The 16,022-nt window shown below is 30.2% G+C and overlaps 1 protein-coding gene across 1 annotated transcript; it reads right to left on the bottom strand.

Annotated features, from left to right (window-relative positions):
- Nucleotides 1-654: 654 nt before the first annotated feature.
- LOC129959673 (uncharacterized) lies at nt 655-14,469 on the bottom strand. The gene is made up of 4 exons (XM_056072561.1): nt 14,290-14,469; nt 12,737-12,843; nt 5,343-5,426; nt 655-5,188 (listed from the first exon to the last, which is right to left on the bottom strand). Exon 4 carries the CDS (start codon nt 1,888-1,890, stop codon nt 655-657), a length of 1,236 nt encoding a protein of 411 aa, XP_055928536.1. The 5' UTR covers nt 1,891-5,188; nt 5,343-5,426; nt 12,737-12,843; nt 14,290-14,469.
- Between the last annotated feature and the right edge of the window lie 1,553 nt (nt 14,470-16,022).

Below are 16,022 nucleotides of genomic sequence, written 5' to 3'. Positions count from 1 at the left end.
TGTAATTCAGTACCTATTACCTCAATCTCCCAAAATTTTCTTAAGTTTGAATTTAATTCTTCTGCTTCACATATTAAACCGCAATAGTTAGAATTTAATTTAACTGAACTCGAAACGCTACCTCCTACAATATACCCTGTAATACAGAGTCCTGTAACGTCAAATTCTCATTTTTAGCATTTAATTTTCTCGACTGTATTATTTTATAAAAGTATTCAGCGCCAATTAAAACATCTATTTTTCCCGGAATATTAAAATTAGGATCCGCAAGGTCAATTGATTCTGGAATATGTACACGCATATCTATCATCTTAATCGGTATTAAATCTGTTATTTTTGATACCACTAACATCAAAATATTTCTTTCGAAACTTTTATTTTTATTAGCCACAGTTGCTGTAACTCTGCTATTAACTACCAGCGAAGCATTATTAATACAGGAAATAGATTGATTTATTTTTTCACTTTGGAGTACTAGCCTCTGCATACAATTCTGACTCATGAGGCAGCACTGAGGGTCGTTATCCAAAAGGCACCTTACTTCCTGCCATTGCGAACATCTATCTTTTATTAAACATCTTACAGTAGACAAAACTACATTTTGATTTACGATTCGATTTGTTGCAACGGATTCGGTTTCCCCCAGGACTCCACTCACTGGGGGAAACCGAACCTTGATCCGAAATTTTCCCTGACTTCAGCGGTTTTTACATTCGAAGACGAAACATTTTTTGTTTCTCTCGAAAAGTGTATTAATTTATTGTGAGCTTTGCCACAGAAACAATTTCTATACGAACACTTTTTAACACTGCAATTAAGCGATAAACATTTGAAGCAGGCGTTTTTATTTTGCACTACCTCTACGCGTTCAAGAACCGAAAGTATCTTAAATTGAGGACAAGCATACAAAGGATGATTCTCGCTCTTTAGACATAAATCGCAATTTCTATTTTTCATTTCATTAAAAAATACTTTTGATGCCGGCTTAAATTTATTGCTATAATTTTGCTCTCTTCTCGTCTCATTAATGGTTTTGCCTTTGGAAGCAAAATAAAGATCACATTCTTTTCCTAACTCGAGAGGTTTAAACCACTGCTGATTTTGTCTAATATTAATACAAGTTGGTGTTTCTTTGTCCAGCGTTTGGAATAATTTATCCGAAACTATCAATTGTTTTAGGGTCTCGAAATCTGTAACACCCCTTAATTTTAAATAATATTCAAAACTCGTCATTAAGCGTGACGCGAATTGCACACGAGTTTCATTATGTCTAGAAGCATTTCTAAAATTCTCTAAAACCGCTTGCGCTGTTGGCTCGAATTCTCTTAGTACAATTGATTTATTTTCTTCATAATTATTTAAAACTTTCTCAGCAATATAAGTTAGGATATTAGAAGCTCTTTCTCCTAATAAATTTAATAAAATCTCTGCTTTAAACTTCTCAGGAACCTTTTTAGTACCAAGTGCTCTCTCTAACGAAGTAAAAAAAGAAACCCCAATCCTGAGCTTTGCTCGGTGGTTTAATACACAATATTCTGACTTTAATAAGCTATCCAGCGACTTTTTTGGTTCGGTTTTACACTCTACATTAACGGAAGTCTGAGTACTGTTTTCATTAGCTCTTAATTGCGCTAATTGTAATTCTATTTTAGTTCTCTCTAATCTAAGACGCTCTAGTTCTATTTCACTGTCCTGATCGGATTTTTGGTTTCTATTCCCTATTACTCGATCTACAGCATCTTTAACAACTTCGTTGTCATTTTTGAACACATCACTCTCCTCAATTAAACGCTTTATTTCACTCTTTTTCATGCCTTCCGCAACAACCAAACCTATCTCCTCAGCAACAAGTTTTAATTCATATTTCTTTAATTTTGCTAAACCCGCCATTTTAAATATATAATTCAAAATAATTAACGAGAATAATATTATCCCAATTTTATACTAAACTCATTAAAACAAAATTAACTTCGTTTCGGGAAATTAATTAGAATTCATCAAAAACAAAACTAACTTCATCTCGGGAAATTAATTATAACTCATCAAAAACAAAATTAATTTCATCTCGGGAAATTAATTATAACTCATCAAAACAAAATTAACTTCATCTCAGGAAATTAATTATAACTCAACAAAAACAAAATTAACTTCATCTTGGGCAATTAATTAGTTAATAACTCACAAGGATAATATTGCCCATACCTCTTTGCTGGGACTGCTGTCACTCGAGACCAGTTATCCACAAGAGTTCTCATTCTTGGTATATTCGCACCAAGTTCGTCATCATCGACAATATCTCCACTAATAAATCCCACATTTCAAATAATGAATCACTATACAATAGATGCATAGTCGTCTTCGACGAACTGGACCATGTTTAGGCCCACGATAGCTCAGTTTTTATAAAACTCAATCACATATAAATGAAACACAAACTCTTGGACTGTATCCCCATTGCTTTATTGTCTTCACTCACAACACACTCTCTCTGTGTTATTCACACACACACTCAAAAGGTTATATCATTTCACCACTTGGCGCTACAAAATTAGTAGGTGGAGCGTTCTGCCGACTTATTGGCACCAACAGTGTCATTTGGAAATTTTTCAGTTGACCCACACATTTTTTCAACTTTTACAAATACGATGGAAAAATGTATGAAATTCTATATACAATTGAAGCCATTAAAGGTAAAATTAGAGGAAATTTGCCGTATTCTATCCATCATTTTTTTTTTTTTGATTGGTGTCATGACTCAAATTCTAATGAATATTTGGGAAGTAAAATAGGAACTCATGTTACAAAATGTAAATGCAGTTTATTGAATCCTTTTATAGAGAAAATCCAGCATGGTTGTAGCTACAGAACGAGCATTTGTATTTTAATATCACAATTAAATATTTTAACAAAAAGCTGATCATCCTTTTGCGGTTTTAGAACAAGTAGCAAAATTTATTATTATAGCCCCAGATAGAAGCTTATGTGACAACAATTTACTAAAATAAATTGTAGGTAATTTTAGGAAAATTTTTGGTGATGTTGTCCAAAGGCTACTCGGATCAGGCAAAGAACAGTTGCCAAAACTTTACTGTTTACATCAAATGGGCCGTCATTTATCAAGCCCAAAAAGCATTTATAATCAATAAGACATCTTATAAATTGAAAGAAGAACAAGACAAAATTAAAAAAAATACATTATGAACACATCCAAAGCATCAGATTTTTCTTATAGCGATCAAAAACCGAGACTACATGGTTTTATATTAAATGTCAAGAAAAAAAAAGGTGAAAAAGAAATGATGCATTTGATGCTCATATTTGAAAGAAAAAAAAAGGGGGCGGAAACTGATACTTGGTTGAGAAAGAGAAAATTATGCTTGTACGTGTTTGCATGCGTTATGTACGAATTTAAATTTGAGAATCAAAAAATGCTTTTACTTAATCAGTGAGTAAAGAAAGTAGTAGCCCACAGTACGAGAAACGAGTGGTTCATCTTGAGAAACAAGATTCCTTTAAATAAATCAATAGATTTTTGTTTTGTTTGTTTGTTTTCTCATATATGAAGGATCCAAAGCGCATGTATAAGCATTCGAGAGTTTGACCAATCTACAATTTTCAAACTTCCTTGAGTCCGATGAAATGCACTTTTGGAATTATGTATGTCTGTCTGTGTACGCGATAAAAACGCTTTGAGCTAGATTGATGAAATCTGATATACGAACTTCGCAACAAATTTGTAAATTTCTATCAAATTTCAAACAAAATCCATTCAGAGGAAGTCTGTTTGCCCAAGTGTCCGGGAACAAGTGAATACGATAATTACAAAATGGAAAGAGCTAGAAGAATAAAATTTGGTGCAGAAATTAAATATCGAAAATGTAGATCTGTATAGTATTTTGAATCAATTTCGAACAGGGGTTGACCTTCTGACGGTCTGTATTTTCGCATGTATTTAAACGCGGTAGCTCAAAAGTGATATTCCTTCAATGAATGAAATTTGGCATGGAATCTTGAGACTAAAATGGCACTTCTGTGACTTATTTTAGTTTCAGTCGGAAACTGGAGTCTAAAATACATGTTCGGTTTTCTAATTGTTGTGTATTAACTACCAGCGATTCATCACTAAAGATAATAATAAACTTTTTCTTAGCTATTGTTAGTCAGTGGCATGCAGTAAATAAAGTACTCTTTTTGTTAATTAAATACCCTTTTTGCTTAATGTTCTAAGAAGCAGCCAATGTGCGGGGTTCTGAAAATAATGACTTCAGCATTTCGGGCATTCAGAGCTTTGCCCACAATTTGATGCAGGAAGAGGGGTACAACCTTTTTATTAGAAAGTATGCGAGAAAGTTTCGGGACGATCACTCAAAATGACTCTAGTTTAAAATAAAAAGAATTCTAAATCAATAATCAACTTCAATTTTCTATTTCCATTATTATTAATTTCTAATTTGATAATAAGTTCATGCTTATTTTTTTGAATCTCTCTTGAATTGGATGCTTCAATTCCACATACAGAATAGAACGCCGTCTCACCCCAATCCACCCCGTATCCGTGACTATTCTGGTCACTGAACGGTTTGGTGGGCATGTTACAGGAATTTTATTTAAGCAAAATATTTACAGTAGAAAAACAAAAATAACTATTTCTAACTATTACAGAATTATATTAAGATGAAACCGTTTACAAAATTTTTCAACTTAGAAATAGAATTTGCAATAATAAATTTAGAAATATAATGCTGAGAGATAAAAGGTGTAAAAATATACATTTATTCTGTGTTCATTTATTTTTATGATATAGTAGATCAAGACGAGGGCTTTTATATGTGTTTTAAGAATGTTTGTATATAAAATTGCCCATTTCGCGCTGCGTCCTTTGACAGTTGATCTACTTTTTCATTGCCTATATTGCCCGCATGTGCTTTAATCCATGAAACTTTTACTGTTGTTTTTGAAAGGACACCAAAAATTTCTCTTGCTGTTTGGTTTGTGCTCTTTGGATCTGAAGATGCCATGATACAAGCTCTATTGTCAACATGTTATTGAAAAGTATTGTTGTTTAAAAACTGAGATGTATATTTTACTGCTTCATGAAGTGCGGTGAGTTCAGCTTGGAAAACAGTATTGTTGTCATTCAATTTGGCAGACCAGTGGTAGGAGGAATCCTTGAACAGAACACAAAACTCTGAAAAATACAAGGATATGAGGGATTTATTGCCATGTATACCTCCCGTTCATCATAAGTTTTTAAAAATGTTAAATCTTGAATAAAATTCAAATTGATTATACCTACGTATAAACTGAAATATATAATTTCATTGAAATTCTACATAGCCTACCTTTCTCGCTCTTGGAGCATCGACGCCAATATTCTTAACGTCATAGAAATCATTGGAAGGATGAAATACTTGTCCAGCCATTTCCTGGGAAAAAATCAATTAAATGTTTTGCACATTTTAATAAAGAAATGACTGTTTGAAAATTCAAAGAATAAAATGTTTGTTTCACATGCCATTTTTCAACATTTATACTTTTAATTCCTAGATTAAAAAAAAAAATTAAAGCAAAAGAAAAAAAGAAAAGATTTATAAATATCAAAACAGTGAAATATAAGTTTTCAGGAAAAGTATTAAGTTTTCATTTTTACTTAGAAAATGATAAATAAAATTACATGTTATACAAAATATTTTTTAGATTCATAAAGATGATACATTTACTCATTTCTATAAAGAAACATCTTTACAAAAATGTCAAGATTTCGTAATGCAATGCTGGTAAATTTTTTTTTTTAATTTTGCTATAGATACTGTGCCAATAAACATTTATGATTCCACTCCCAAGAATGAATTAACACTTCTGCTTTAATTTCTCAACGTATTCTTATAGTCCTTTATTCTATTCAAGCATCAAATGTGCAATGGGAAGATTCACTGCCAATGAATGAAAACAACAGTAGTAACTCCACAGAGAGTGAAAAAAAATCATATAAAGAACCTACTAATTATTTGAATAGGTAGACAAGTACTTTTAAGTTTCTTTCTTTTCCAAAATCTGTATTGTATGAGGAATTTGTGTTGTATTGTAGCCTTTAATCCAAGGATAAAAGTAATTTTGGAAAATTACAGAATAACTCTATTCCAGTGGCATGGAAAGAAATGACTTTATAATATAGTATTATTTTCCCACCCTTACTATTATAACTATCAGATTAAATAAAAACATCTTCCTTGCAGCACTTCTTAAAACTGACAGAAAGAAGCAAGTCACTTGACCCTCTTTTGGTACATTGATTCTTGTTATTTTAGAAAGGAAATAAGCATTTAGTTTAGACAGTTCAGAATAATATTGTTACGAAATTTCCGGGGTTCGTTTGTATAGTGGGAGTTATATGGTATGGAGAATGCTCAATCCCCAGGCGGCAGTAGAAAATAAAACAACGATGTTTATTTACACGAAGACACACAGGGCAGCACAAAGACGACAACTATATACAGCACAGAAGACGATTATCTTCAGCCGAGACGTGCAGCATACAAAACGGCATAAACAGCAGCATACAACAAGTCTCTACTGCAGACAGTAGCGCACAGCTTAGTTCAGCACTAGCTTGACTCCGTCGCTGCTCCACTTATCTTTGGAAGGCCACTCTTCACAGTCGATCCCGGCTACTCTTCTCTGTCGCTTCCGACTACGACTCAATTCACGACCACCGCGGCAGCTGCTCCTTTTATAGGTCTCAGGAGGCGGGGCTAGAAACCTCTCAACCAATCAGGATCGTTCGAGCCGTAACTCGGTTCCTACTGGACGGATCGGGAAAATTCTCGGTGTTTCAGGTATAATCTATTTTGGCGCCAAAGTCGCCAAGTTTGCCGCCAAGCTCTGGGACCTCCTATGGAACTAACTATGCTGGGAAGCAGCATCACAGATTCGTAACAATATGAAGTATCCAAAAGATTTTTTTTTACTTGTATAATATTTTCCTAAAACAATATTTTTAGTAGGCGCTTAATAAAGAATTGTAATCCATAGCCATAATATTTAGACTTAAGCATATGCCTATACTACCAGATTTTAAATTTGATGGAAATTAGATACTAAAAATTTTTTTTTAATTATTACCTTTCCCATTGTAGAGAAATGTAGATTTTAATTTTTAGGAAACAAAGTTAACATTTGTTTATTTACAATCAAATGAATTTAGAGTTTTTGGAAAATAACATGAATATGTGTGTGTGTGTGTGTTTTTTTTTAACAATCTATCTCAACAGGCATAATTTCAAGACATTAGGAATATTTTAATTATTTCTAACAGCAAACTTTTTTAATTTAATTTTGTAACAATGCACATGTGTTTACTTGCTTATATAATAATTAATAATGATAATTTATTAAGTGAATATGTTCAAAGATTTTGGCAGGTTTTGAGACAAATATTTTGTTAGAATTTGTCAGAAAAATGAACAGAGAGAAAGACTGTGAAATGGAGTTAAAAATGCCACACTGAAAAGTTCGTGGGAGCTTCTAACTGAAATAAGTTAAAGAAGTAGACTGAATTTTTGTTGCACAACCATGATGTCATAACTGCAAATCGATTGGATGCGGCTTCAGCTGAAGTGATTTCTGCCTATCAGAAAGGGTAAAAAGCTTTCATCAGAATTGACTCCCTTGCCCTCCTAATTCTTGTGAATAACACTAATTATGCAAAGGGCTAATTCATTTTTCCCCTATGTCAGCAAGTCAATGCAAAAGGCAATTCAGATATTTAGAGCTTCAACATGTGGAATTCTAATGAGACATTAAGTCAATTTCATTTGTTTGTAGAAGGTAAAAAACAAACATAGTGCTTCAATATATAATAATGTTCAATGTCACAGTTATATAAATATTTTACAAATTTACTTTTCTCTTAAAATTCTACAGATGATGTTCTTGTCTACTGATATTGTCTTATAAAGATGTTCTATTAAGGGTAAATATTTCATAGGTCACAAATGATCACATTAACTCAAGATTTTGTTATCCTTTTATATAATGAGATTTATGAAATAAAGCTATTTAATCCAATGATAAATTTGGTTGATTTAAATATCTCCAATAATGATATCTTATTTAAGATCTAATACCAATCAATCTTTTCTTTAAAACTGTCATATTAAAATAGCTGAATGATATGAATTTTATTTCCCTCTCAAAAATGTCTTTAAGAAACTTTTCAGAAGGGGAAAAAATTGTATCAAAATTAAATTGTTTTATAAATTAAATAGATTTTTCTTCAATTAAAGTTTTCAGAAATGTCTTATGATTAGATAAACATGGAAATGCAATATTTATTTTCAGCTACCAAAGCGAAGCAAGTATCCGGATAATATTAAAGTTATTAAATGTTTCCTTGATATTAATTACACTTATACCACTGGAAGAAAGAAAAAGTATAACAATGACTAGAAAAAATTATTCAAAAATTAAATTGTGGTAAATGCAATTCATTTAAAAATAATATTTTTAGGAACTTACATATTTTCAGCCTACCGACAAATTTTTCTTTAAGCCACGGCTTAAAATTTATACATAAACTATAACTATCCTGGCAACTATTCATAAGCTAGAAAACTATTCACCAAGTCTGAATTTTATGCTTGATCATGAATTGTACTATTATCATGCCTATTTTGTCTATCCTACTTTCTCATATCCTGTTATTTCTTCCAAACTCTATTATTTGCTCAGAGAAAAGGATATTTTAATGTTCAATAAAAATTCTCAAAATGTCTAGAATTAATACTAAAAAATGAAATATGAAACATAATAGCTCTGGAAGAAAGAAATGCATATTAGAAACGAGGAAACAGTAGAGTTTGTAATTGATTAGTGAATAGGAGAACTAAATATAAAGATCTGAAGTAATGAATGCATAAAATTACATTTGCAAGCACATTCATTAATGAGAGAAGACCATACAAAAGTACAAGGATTCACAAATGTAATACAAAAACATCTAACAAGGATTAATATTAAATTTTTAAAGCATATAAAATACATGAAGCAGAAGAATATATAAAAGTGATACTAAGATTACTATATTTTTTCATTGCAGCTAATTAATTCACTTCTTATGTTAATTTAAGAGGATAGAAAATTCGAAATTAACAATATAAAATGCATTAAGTTTTTAATCTTTTTTATTGTGCTTAAATTTGTATAAACAGTCAGTGCCTCACAAAACTGAGTATATGCTAATCTTTTCTTACAGGCTTGACAAAGTAAAATTTAAGCTTATTTTACCCATCACATTTGTTGCAATCATAAAAAAGATATTGAAAATATATTATGCAATGAGAAAAATGAAAATATTTTATAAGCATAATTTTACATAATTTGAACAATTTTGAGTCATAAATTTTAGTATACACCTTGTATAGTCTCTTAAAAAAGTCATTTAATATTTTGCTGCATATGCACAACATAGAATTAAGAAAATTTTCTGGTTTCAATTAATATTATTAGCCACTCCTCTTGAAGAACTGTTTTGAAAAGCATATTGTTCTAAATGTTGCATCTTTGAAAGCTTTTCCTTTTATCTTTTTGTATTATGAGGCTTTTTCTTCCAACAGTAGGGGAGCTAGGGAGTAATAGTAACAGAAGTAAGTTGTGACATGCGCTTTACACAGCAATTTAAAAAAATTTTGATCAGAAATTTTATTAAACATGAATTTTATAACTGAACCTATTAAATAAACACAGTGAATGGCCAGCCGAAATGTATTATGTAATAAAATAAAGTTTTAAATTTTTTAGTAAGTGAAATATTAATTTATAAATCAATATAAATTAATATTTCACAATCAAAACAATACAATGGGGCAGATTGTAACAAAACTTTGGAGCAAGTTGTAACATATGTTTTCCTCATGTTTTGGTTTGTGTAGTTAAGACTTTCTGCTTTAATTGATACCAAGCTAATTATTTCATTCTTGTTTAAGTAATTCATGAAGAGTTACTAATCAAAAGAAAAAAAAACAAATGATTACTTACAAAAAGATGATAGAACTGGTAAGAAACATATATATGCAGCAAGCAGATATTACCCAATCACATTAAAATGTAACAAACTAAAGTACTTAACTGCATCATATATTGGAGAAAGTAATAGAGGAAATAAAATTACAGAACAAAATTATAAATCTGGATGATTCTACTTATTTTCTTGCTTTAGAATGAGAAACTAGAAAAGGAAATCTGAATGGCCTTAAAAAATTGAGATGTATATGAGTTGGCAACAATCGAAATCTCAGGAAAAAATATTAAACATTAGAAACGCAGCTGAATTATTCAATACTTGTTGTGTGTCTCTACATAGATATATTAAAAAGAAAAACGTTCATCTTTCTGTTGAATATGCTAAACCAAGGTTAGTTTTTATATCTACATAAGAAGAGAAAAATTCTTATTTGCTGAAATTGATATTTAATTCAGATTGCTTCCACTAAAAATAATAATTCTGGCTTATCAGAGTGCTGTAAGTACTGGCATTTAAAATATGTATTCCTCATAGTATAAAAATAAAATGGCTGATCAACTCTGAAGATGAAGAACAGGTGTAATATTTAATTTTCAAATCTGTGAGGGGTAAAAATTTGTCATTTGTTTGATTCAATTGCAATTCTTTTAAGATAGCCTTTGTGTTGATTGTTTACATAATTTTATTACTATTATTATTTTGCTATAAACTACATCATTTACTGTCACTATGCCAAATAAAAATAATTAGTAGAAGTCTCCTTTTTTGCATAATAAAAGAAGGTTGATAAAAAAAAACACTTTTAAGTATTCTTGTTTTTATTGTTATAATTAACACAAGAACGGGACAAGTTGTAACAGTTGATATTTGTTTTGAAAAATATTTATTGTGCAAAAATCATGAAAATTACTGAATGTTTCTGTTTTGAATATGATGAATGAATAGTTGCACTATAAAAATAAGCAAATAGATTATTAATTTATAACTGTACTATAAATTAATAATCATTTTTTAAATATTAAAAAATTGAAACTTTTTTCCAAACATTGTTATAACTAACCCTCAGCTGCCCTACTAAAAATTATATATAGTTTAAAACAAATTCCAAGGATATGGATAAGCATTTTACACATTTCACTAAACACAATGATAGAAACAATTTGGTTGCAAATCGTGTTTGCTCCTTAATGATGAGAAACCATTGTATCTGATTGCATTATGTTGATGACAAGATGATTGAAGCAAAAACGGAAGAGCAGACAATGAGACTGCTTCTCATGAAACTTGAAAGAGAATTCTCCATAGTCATAAGTGAAGCCAACTATTTTTAGAAGTGAAAATTGACCATTCTTAAAATGGAAATTTTTTGTACCCTGGGAGCTTATTGTTGTAAAATCATACTGATTAGTCATCCAAATCCAATCAGTACATTAACTGAAAGGGTACTATTATAATAAATGGATTGACATTTATTTTGGATTATGTACCATATTGTGAAGTTATGGGAAGACGAGTTCCTTGTTACTTTCATAACAGTAGACATACCTTATGCACTGGGGGAATTTACCCAGATTTTGGATAAACTTCAACAAATGCATCCAAACATGGTAAAAAGACCTTAAAGTATCTGAAAGGAACCAAAGAGTATAGTACTGTGTGTCCACTACGAGAACCCATCCAGACAAATGTCTATGTTTACGGCAGTCGCTAAAGAAAAGGTTACTGTAGGAAGAGTTCATTTCGCATTCATTTCCTTAATTCATACTATTTTTTTTTTTATTATTATTATTATCAATGCTTTTTTAACATTGTGTTTTGTTATATTCAGGGTCTTAAATTTTAATATGGCTTTCTGTCTATTTATATGTTATTTTAGAAAGTCATACAGATCATTTTGATTTAGAAAAAGTATTATAAATAATCCTAATCTTTTTTTCCTTCCTATTTGTCGAGAAAAAAGTGTGTTTACTGGCATCTACTGTAGAAATGTATGCTTGTCACTTATCTTAATAATATTCCTATTTACAATATAAAAAATTTAATTCCATTATGCTTGTCATCTCAAGTGATTACATATATTGCTATAATTTTCGTATTTAGGTAAAATGACAAAAGACACAGCAATTTAGAGTTCATAATTTACTGGTACATATCACTATTTTAAGTTGGTTATTTTTCTTTCATAACACTGTTTCTGTAACAAGATTTTCAACTTCAAGCAAGACAGAATGCATAGATTTTCTAGAACTCTACAGTGTCATATGCAGAAATGAGAAGATTTCTTTATCAAATAACTAGATTTTAACACTTCATAAAAGTTTTCAAAAGATCGTTCATGTGTAAGATATGGATAATGAAACATTGATACACTGAATAGATAGGCTTTGATTACAAAATTCTTATTCTTTCAAAAATTAACATATTTTTTACCATAAATTAATACCAATAAAGCATTTTTCAAGATGATTTAAAATATTTAAATTAATTCACATTGGATAGGGGTTCATAACACAACAGAAGTATCTAAGAAATAAAAAACCTGTACAATAAATATTCTTCAATACACAATAAGAGAAATTCAATTTTTTTCATTAACTTTACTGAAAATGGAATGGATGACAATATTTATTTTTGAAAAAGTTATAATAAATTGAGGGGTATATAAAATTTAATTTTTATTCCTTAAATATATAACTGTAATTTTTATGCACTTACCTAAAAACACACAAGATTGTAGTTTACTCAGCTAAAGCTACCAACAAGCCACTTTCTTGCCTTGATGATGTTCACTTAGATCAGAAGCTTTTACAATGAAGATCTATCTATACAAGATGAAATAAAGAAAATGGATGTAGAACATTCTTACAGTTATATTCATGTAACAGTAGTAAAAAATTCAACCTAATTCATGATTTAACAAATGCATTTTATAATGAAAAATAATGTTCAAGGTTTACATTATTTTTTGGGGAGGGAGTTACTTATTTTCCGTTATATATGTGTGTGTGCGAGTGCATCAAATAAGTTGGAATTTTTTTTCCCCTTATCACCCCAGTCCAGTTTTTTGTCTTGCTTGCACATTTAAAAATGATTTTTTTTTTTTTTTTTTTTTTGCCAATTTATGACTTTAAGCCTTATAAATAAATCAAACCCTAAACTAGTAATTCAAGAATTATCTTTAAATTTCAGATTCTATTTAATGTTTTTCATAATTTATTATATCATTTTTTTTTCAAAAACTGTTTCTATAGCAAATATAATGCACCCTTTGGGGGGAAAAAAACGGAAATCTAAGAAATAATAGTGCCAAAATGTAATCACTGAGAAGTAAAATAAATACGATTAATTGAACAATAAAATGAATAAATTTATACAAAAAAATTCAAGAGATATTAAAAATACTTCAGAATTTTTAAATAACAGAAAATTAATCAAGCTAATAAATCATAAAATTCAATTTCAAAAATACTGAAATCAATAGATTTCATCTGCTGTCTTTACCTTTTATGATAATCTAAATTGAAATTATTACTTTAAAATTATGTATATGCAATGTCTTAAAAGAAATGAGTTAGCTATTAACTAATGTTTGCTAATAACTATAATGCTAATAACAGATATATCGGCGTATGACTCTGCGTTTTAAAGTGCAGATTGTAAACGCTCGATACATAAAATAAACATTTCTTATTTTAGGATATTACGACCAACGACTGAAAGTATTTTAAAGAAATTAAAATCAAAACAGACTACGTGAATTCCAAGTAACAGCGGAGACTCGTTAACCGGAGGACGCTTGAACCCCCCACTAGGACGGGTTTCATTCCGGTAGTGATGGAAATGGGGGAATCGATGTATGGTTGCTTACGGAAAAGCTTTTTACGCCAAAAAGTGAAAATTTATTTACACGCATTAAGCGCATTTTTGGAATGCATAGGGTGGAGTGTGGACGACTGTCGGTCGGATCTATGATGAAGGCAGACCTCATTTATGCACGATCTTTCTTAATAAAAGAATAATACCGTGTTATAATATATTTATTTTTGCTCATAATTACGTTTTATGAATCTAATTTTTGACTAGAAATGAATGTTGACTGTGGCTGAGAACAGTGGGAACTTAGGAAAGCTGAATTTTCTACAGGCGCATTCTATTTATAATTAATTAAATGGCAAGAAACCAATGTGTTAACTCAGAATTAAATTCTATCTTCTATTGTTTTGTTAAATGAAATTTAAAGTTTTCACAAAGTAATGGAATGAACTTACAAGTTTCATTTCAATTCTTAATGGAAGCTAAAAATGATGCTTTATTCGGAATACAAATTCGATGTAGTTTTAATTTTATTTCTTGCAATTTGGCTATATTCATTGGAAAGTATTTTAATTTTTTATGCTATTAATTTTAATGCTCATATTTTGTTTAATGTACAAAGCTAAATATTTTTAAAAAATCTCCCTCCTTGTATTTATTTTTACAACATAATCCTCGTTGCCAGATGCAACAGCTTAAAAACAGTTTCATTTAACACAAAATAATATATGAAATATTTTTGCTGCAATTACTTCAAAAACAAACATGAACAATTATAACAATTAAACAAATACAAAACATTAACAATTATTTATAATATTTAGTTAAGTGTGAACCACAATGAATTGCGTTACTCACAACCTGTTCCTACAGATACTAATGACACTGTTGCTTTAGATGAGCATAATTGAAACCGGTATATAAACACAAAATAAATTTTCCATTAAATTAGTTAAATATGCAATTGCAATTTTGTTTCTACTATTCCCTCTCAACTTTTAATTCTAATTCTTATTATGGTCTTTAGAATGGCAAACATCGCAAAGGTTTAATCAGCAATTTGAATCTTACTCTTCACATGCTCAATACTCAACTTAGCTTCCTCAAACTTCTCTCTCAAGAAGTGAAACTTCACATCAGTATGTTATAAATGCTGATGGTGTTATTTTGATTTTAAATAATTTTATAGCATTCCCAAAATAGATGCACAAATTTCACTACATAATCAACATTCTTTTTCACCTTCATATGTGAAAGCATATTCAGTTTCAGTAGAAGAGAGAACATCACTCTAGCATTTTTCTTGTTTAGGATACAGAACTGTAGGAACAGGTTGTGAGTAACGCAACTCATCATCGCAAGTTATTGTGGTTCACACGTAACTAAATATTATAAATAATTATTAATGTTTTGTATTTGTTTAATTGTTATAATTGTTCATGTTTGTTTTTGAAGTAATTGCATCAAAAATATTTTATATATTATTTTTGTGTTAAATGAAACTATTTTTCTGCTGTTGCATCTGGCAACGAGATATATTGTAAAAATAAATAGAACGAGTGAGATGCTCGCCGTTGCTTGGATTTGACGTAGTTTGTGTTTTTATTTTAATTTCTTTAAAATACTTTAAATCGTTGGTCGTAATATCCTAAAATAAGAAATGTTTATTTTATGTATCGAGCGTTTACCATCTGCACATTAAAACGCAGAGTCATACGCCGATAAAGTGGTGACCCGGAAACAGAACTGCAATGGCGACCAGCGAAAAACACGAACCGAAACTAAGTGCAACGGAAACTGCAGCTAATGGTGAAGTAGCCAAGGTTAGTATAAAAATACCTCCATTTTGGACAGAAAAGCCAGAAATTTGGTTTTACCAAGTGGAAGCGCAATTTTCCATTAGTGGTATTAAATCGGAGGAAACAAAATTTCATTATTTAATTGCGCAGATGGAACCAAAATTTGTTGAAAATTTATGGGATATAGTCACTGATGCTAATGAAAATAAATATACCGCTGCGAAGGAGAGATTGCTGAATACCTTTAAAGAAAGCGAAAATAGACGTATTCAGCGTCTCGTGTCAGAAATGGAGTTAGGCGATTTACGGCCAACTCAACTACTTCAAAAAATGCGTAGTTTGGCGACAGATGGGATTTCGGATAATGTGTTGAAAACTCTATTTCTTCA

The sequence above is a fragment of the Argiope bruennichi genome, chromosome X2 (assembly GCF_947563725.1).
Source record: "Argiope bruennichi chromosome X2, qqArgBrue1.1, whole genome shotgun sequence".
NCBI lineage: Eukaryota > Metazoa > Arthropoda > Arachnida > Araneae > Araneidae > Argiope > Argiope bruennichi.
Note: the sequence above shows the minus strand (reverse complement) of the source record. Positions and strands in the feature narration are given on the sequence as shown.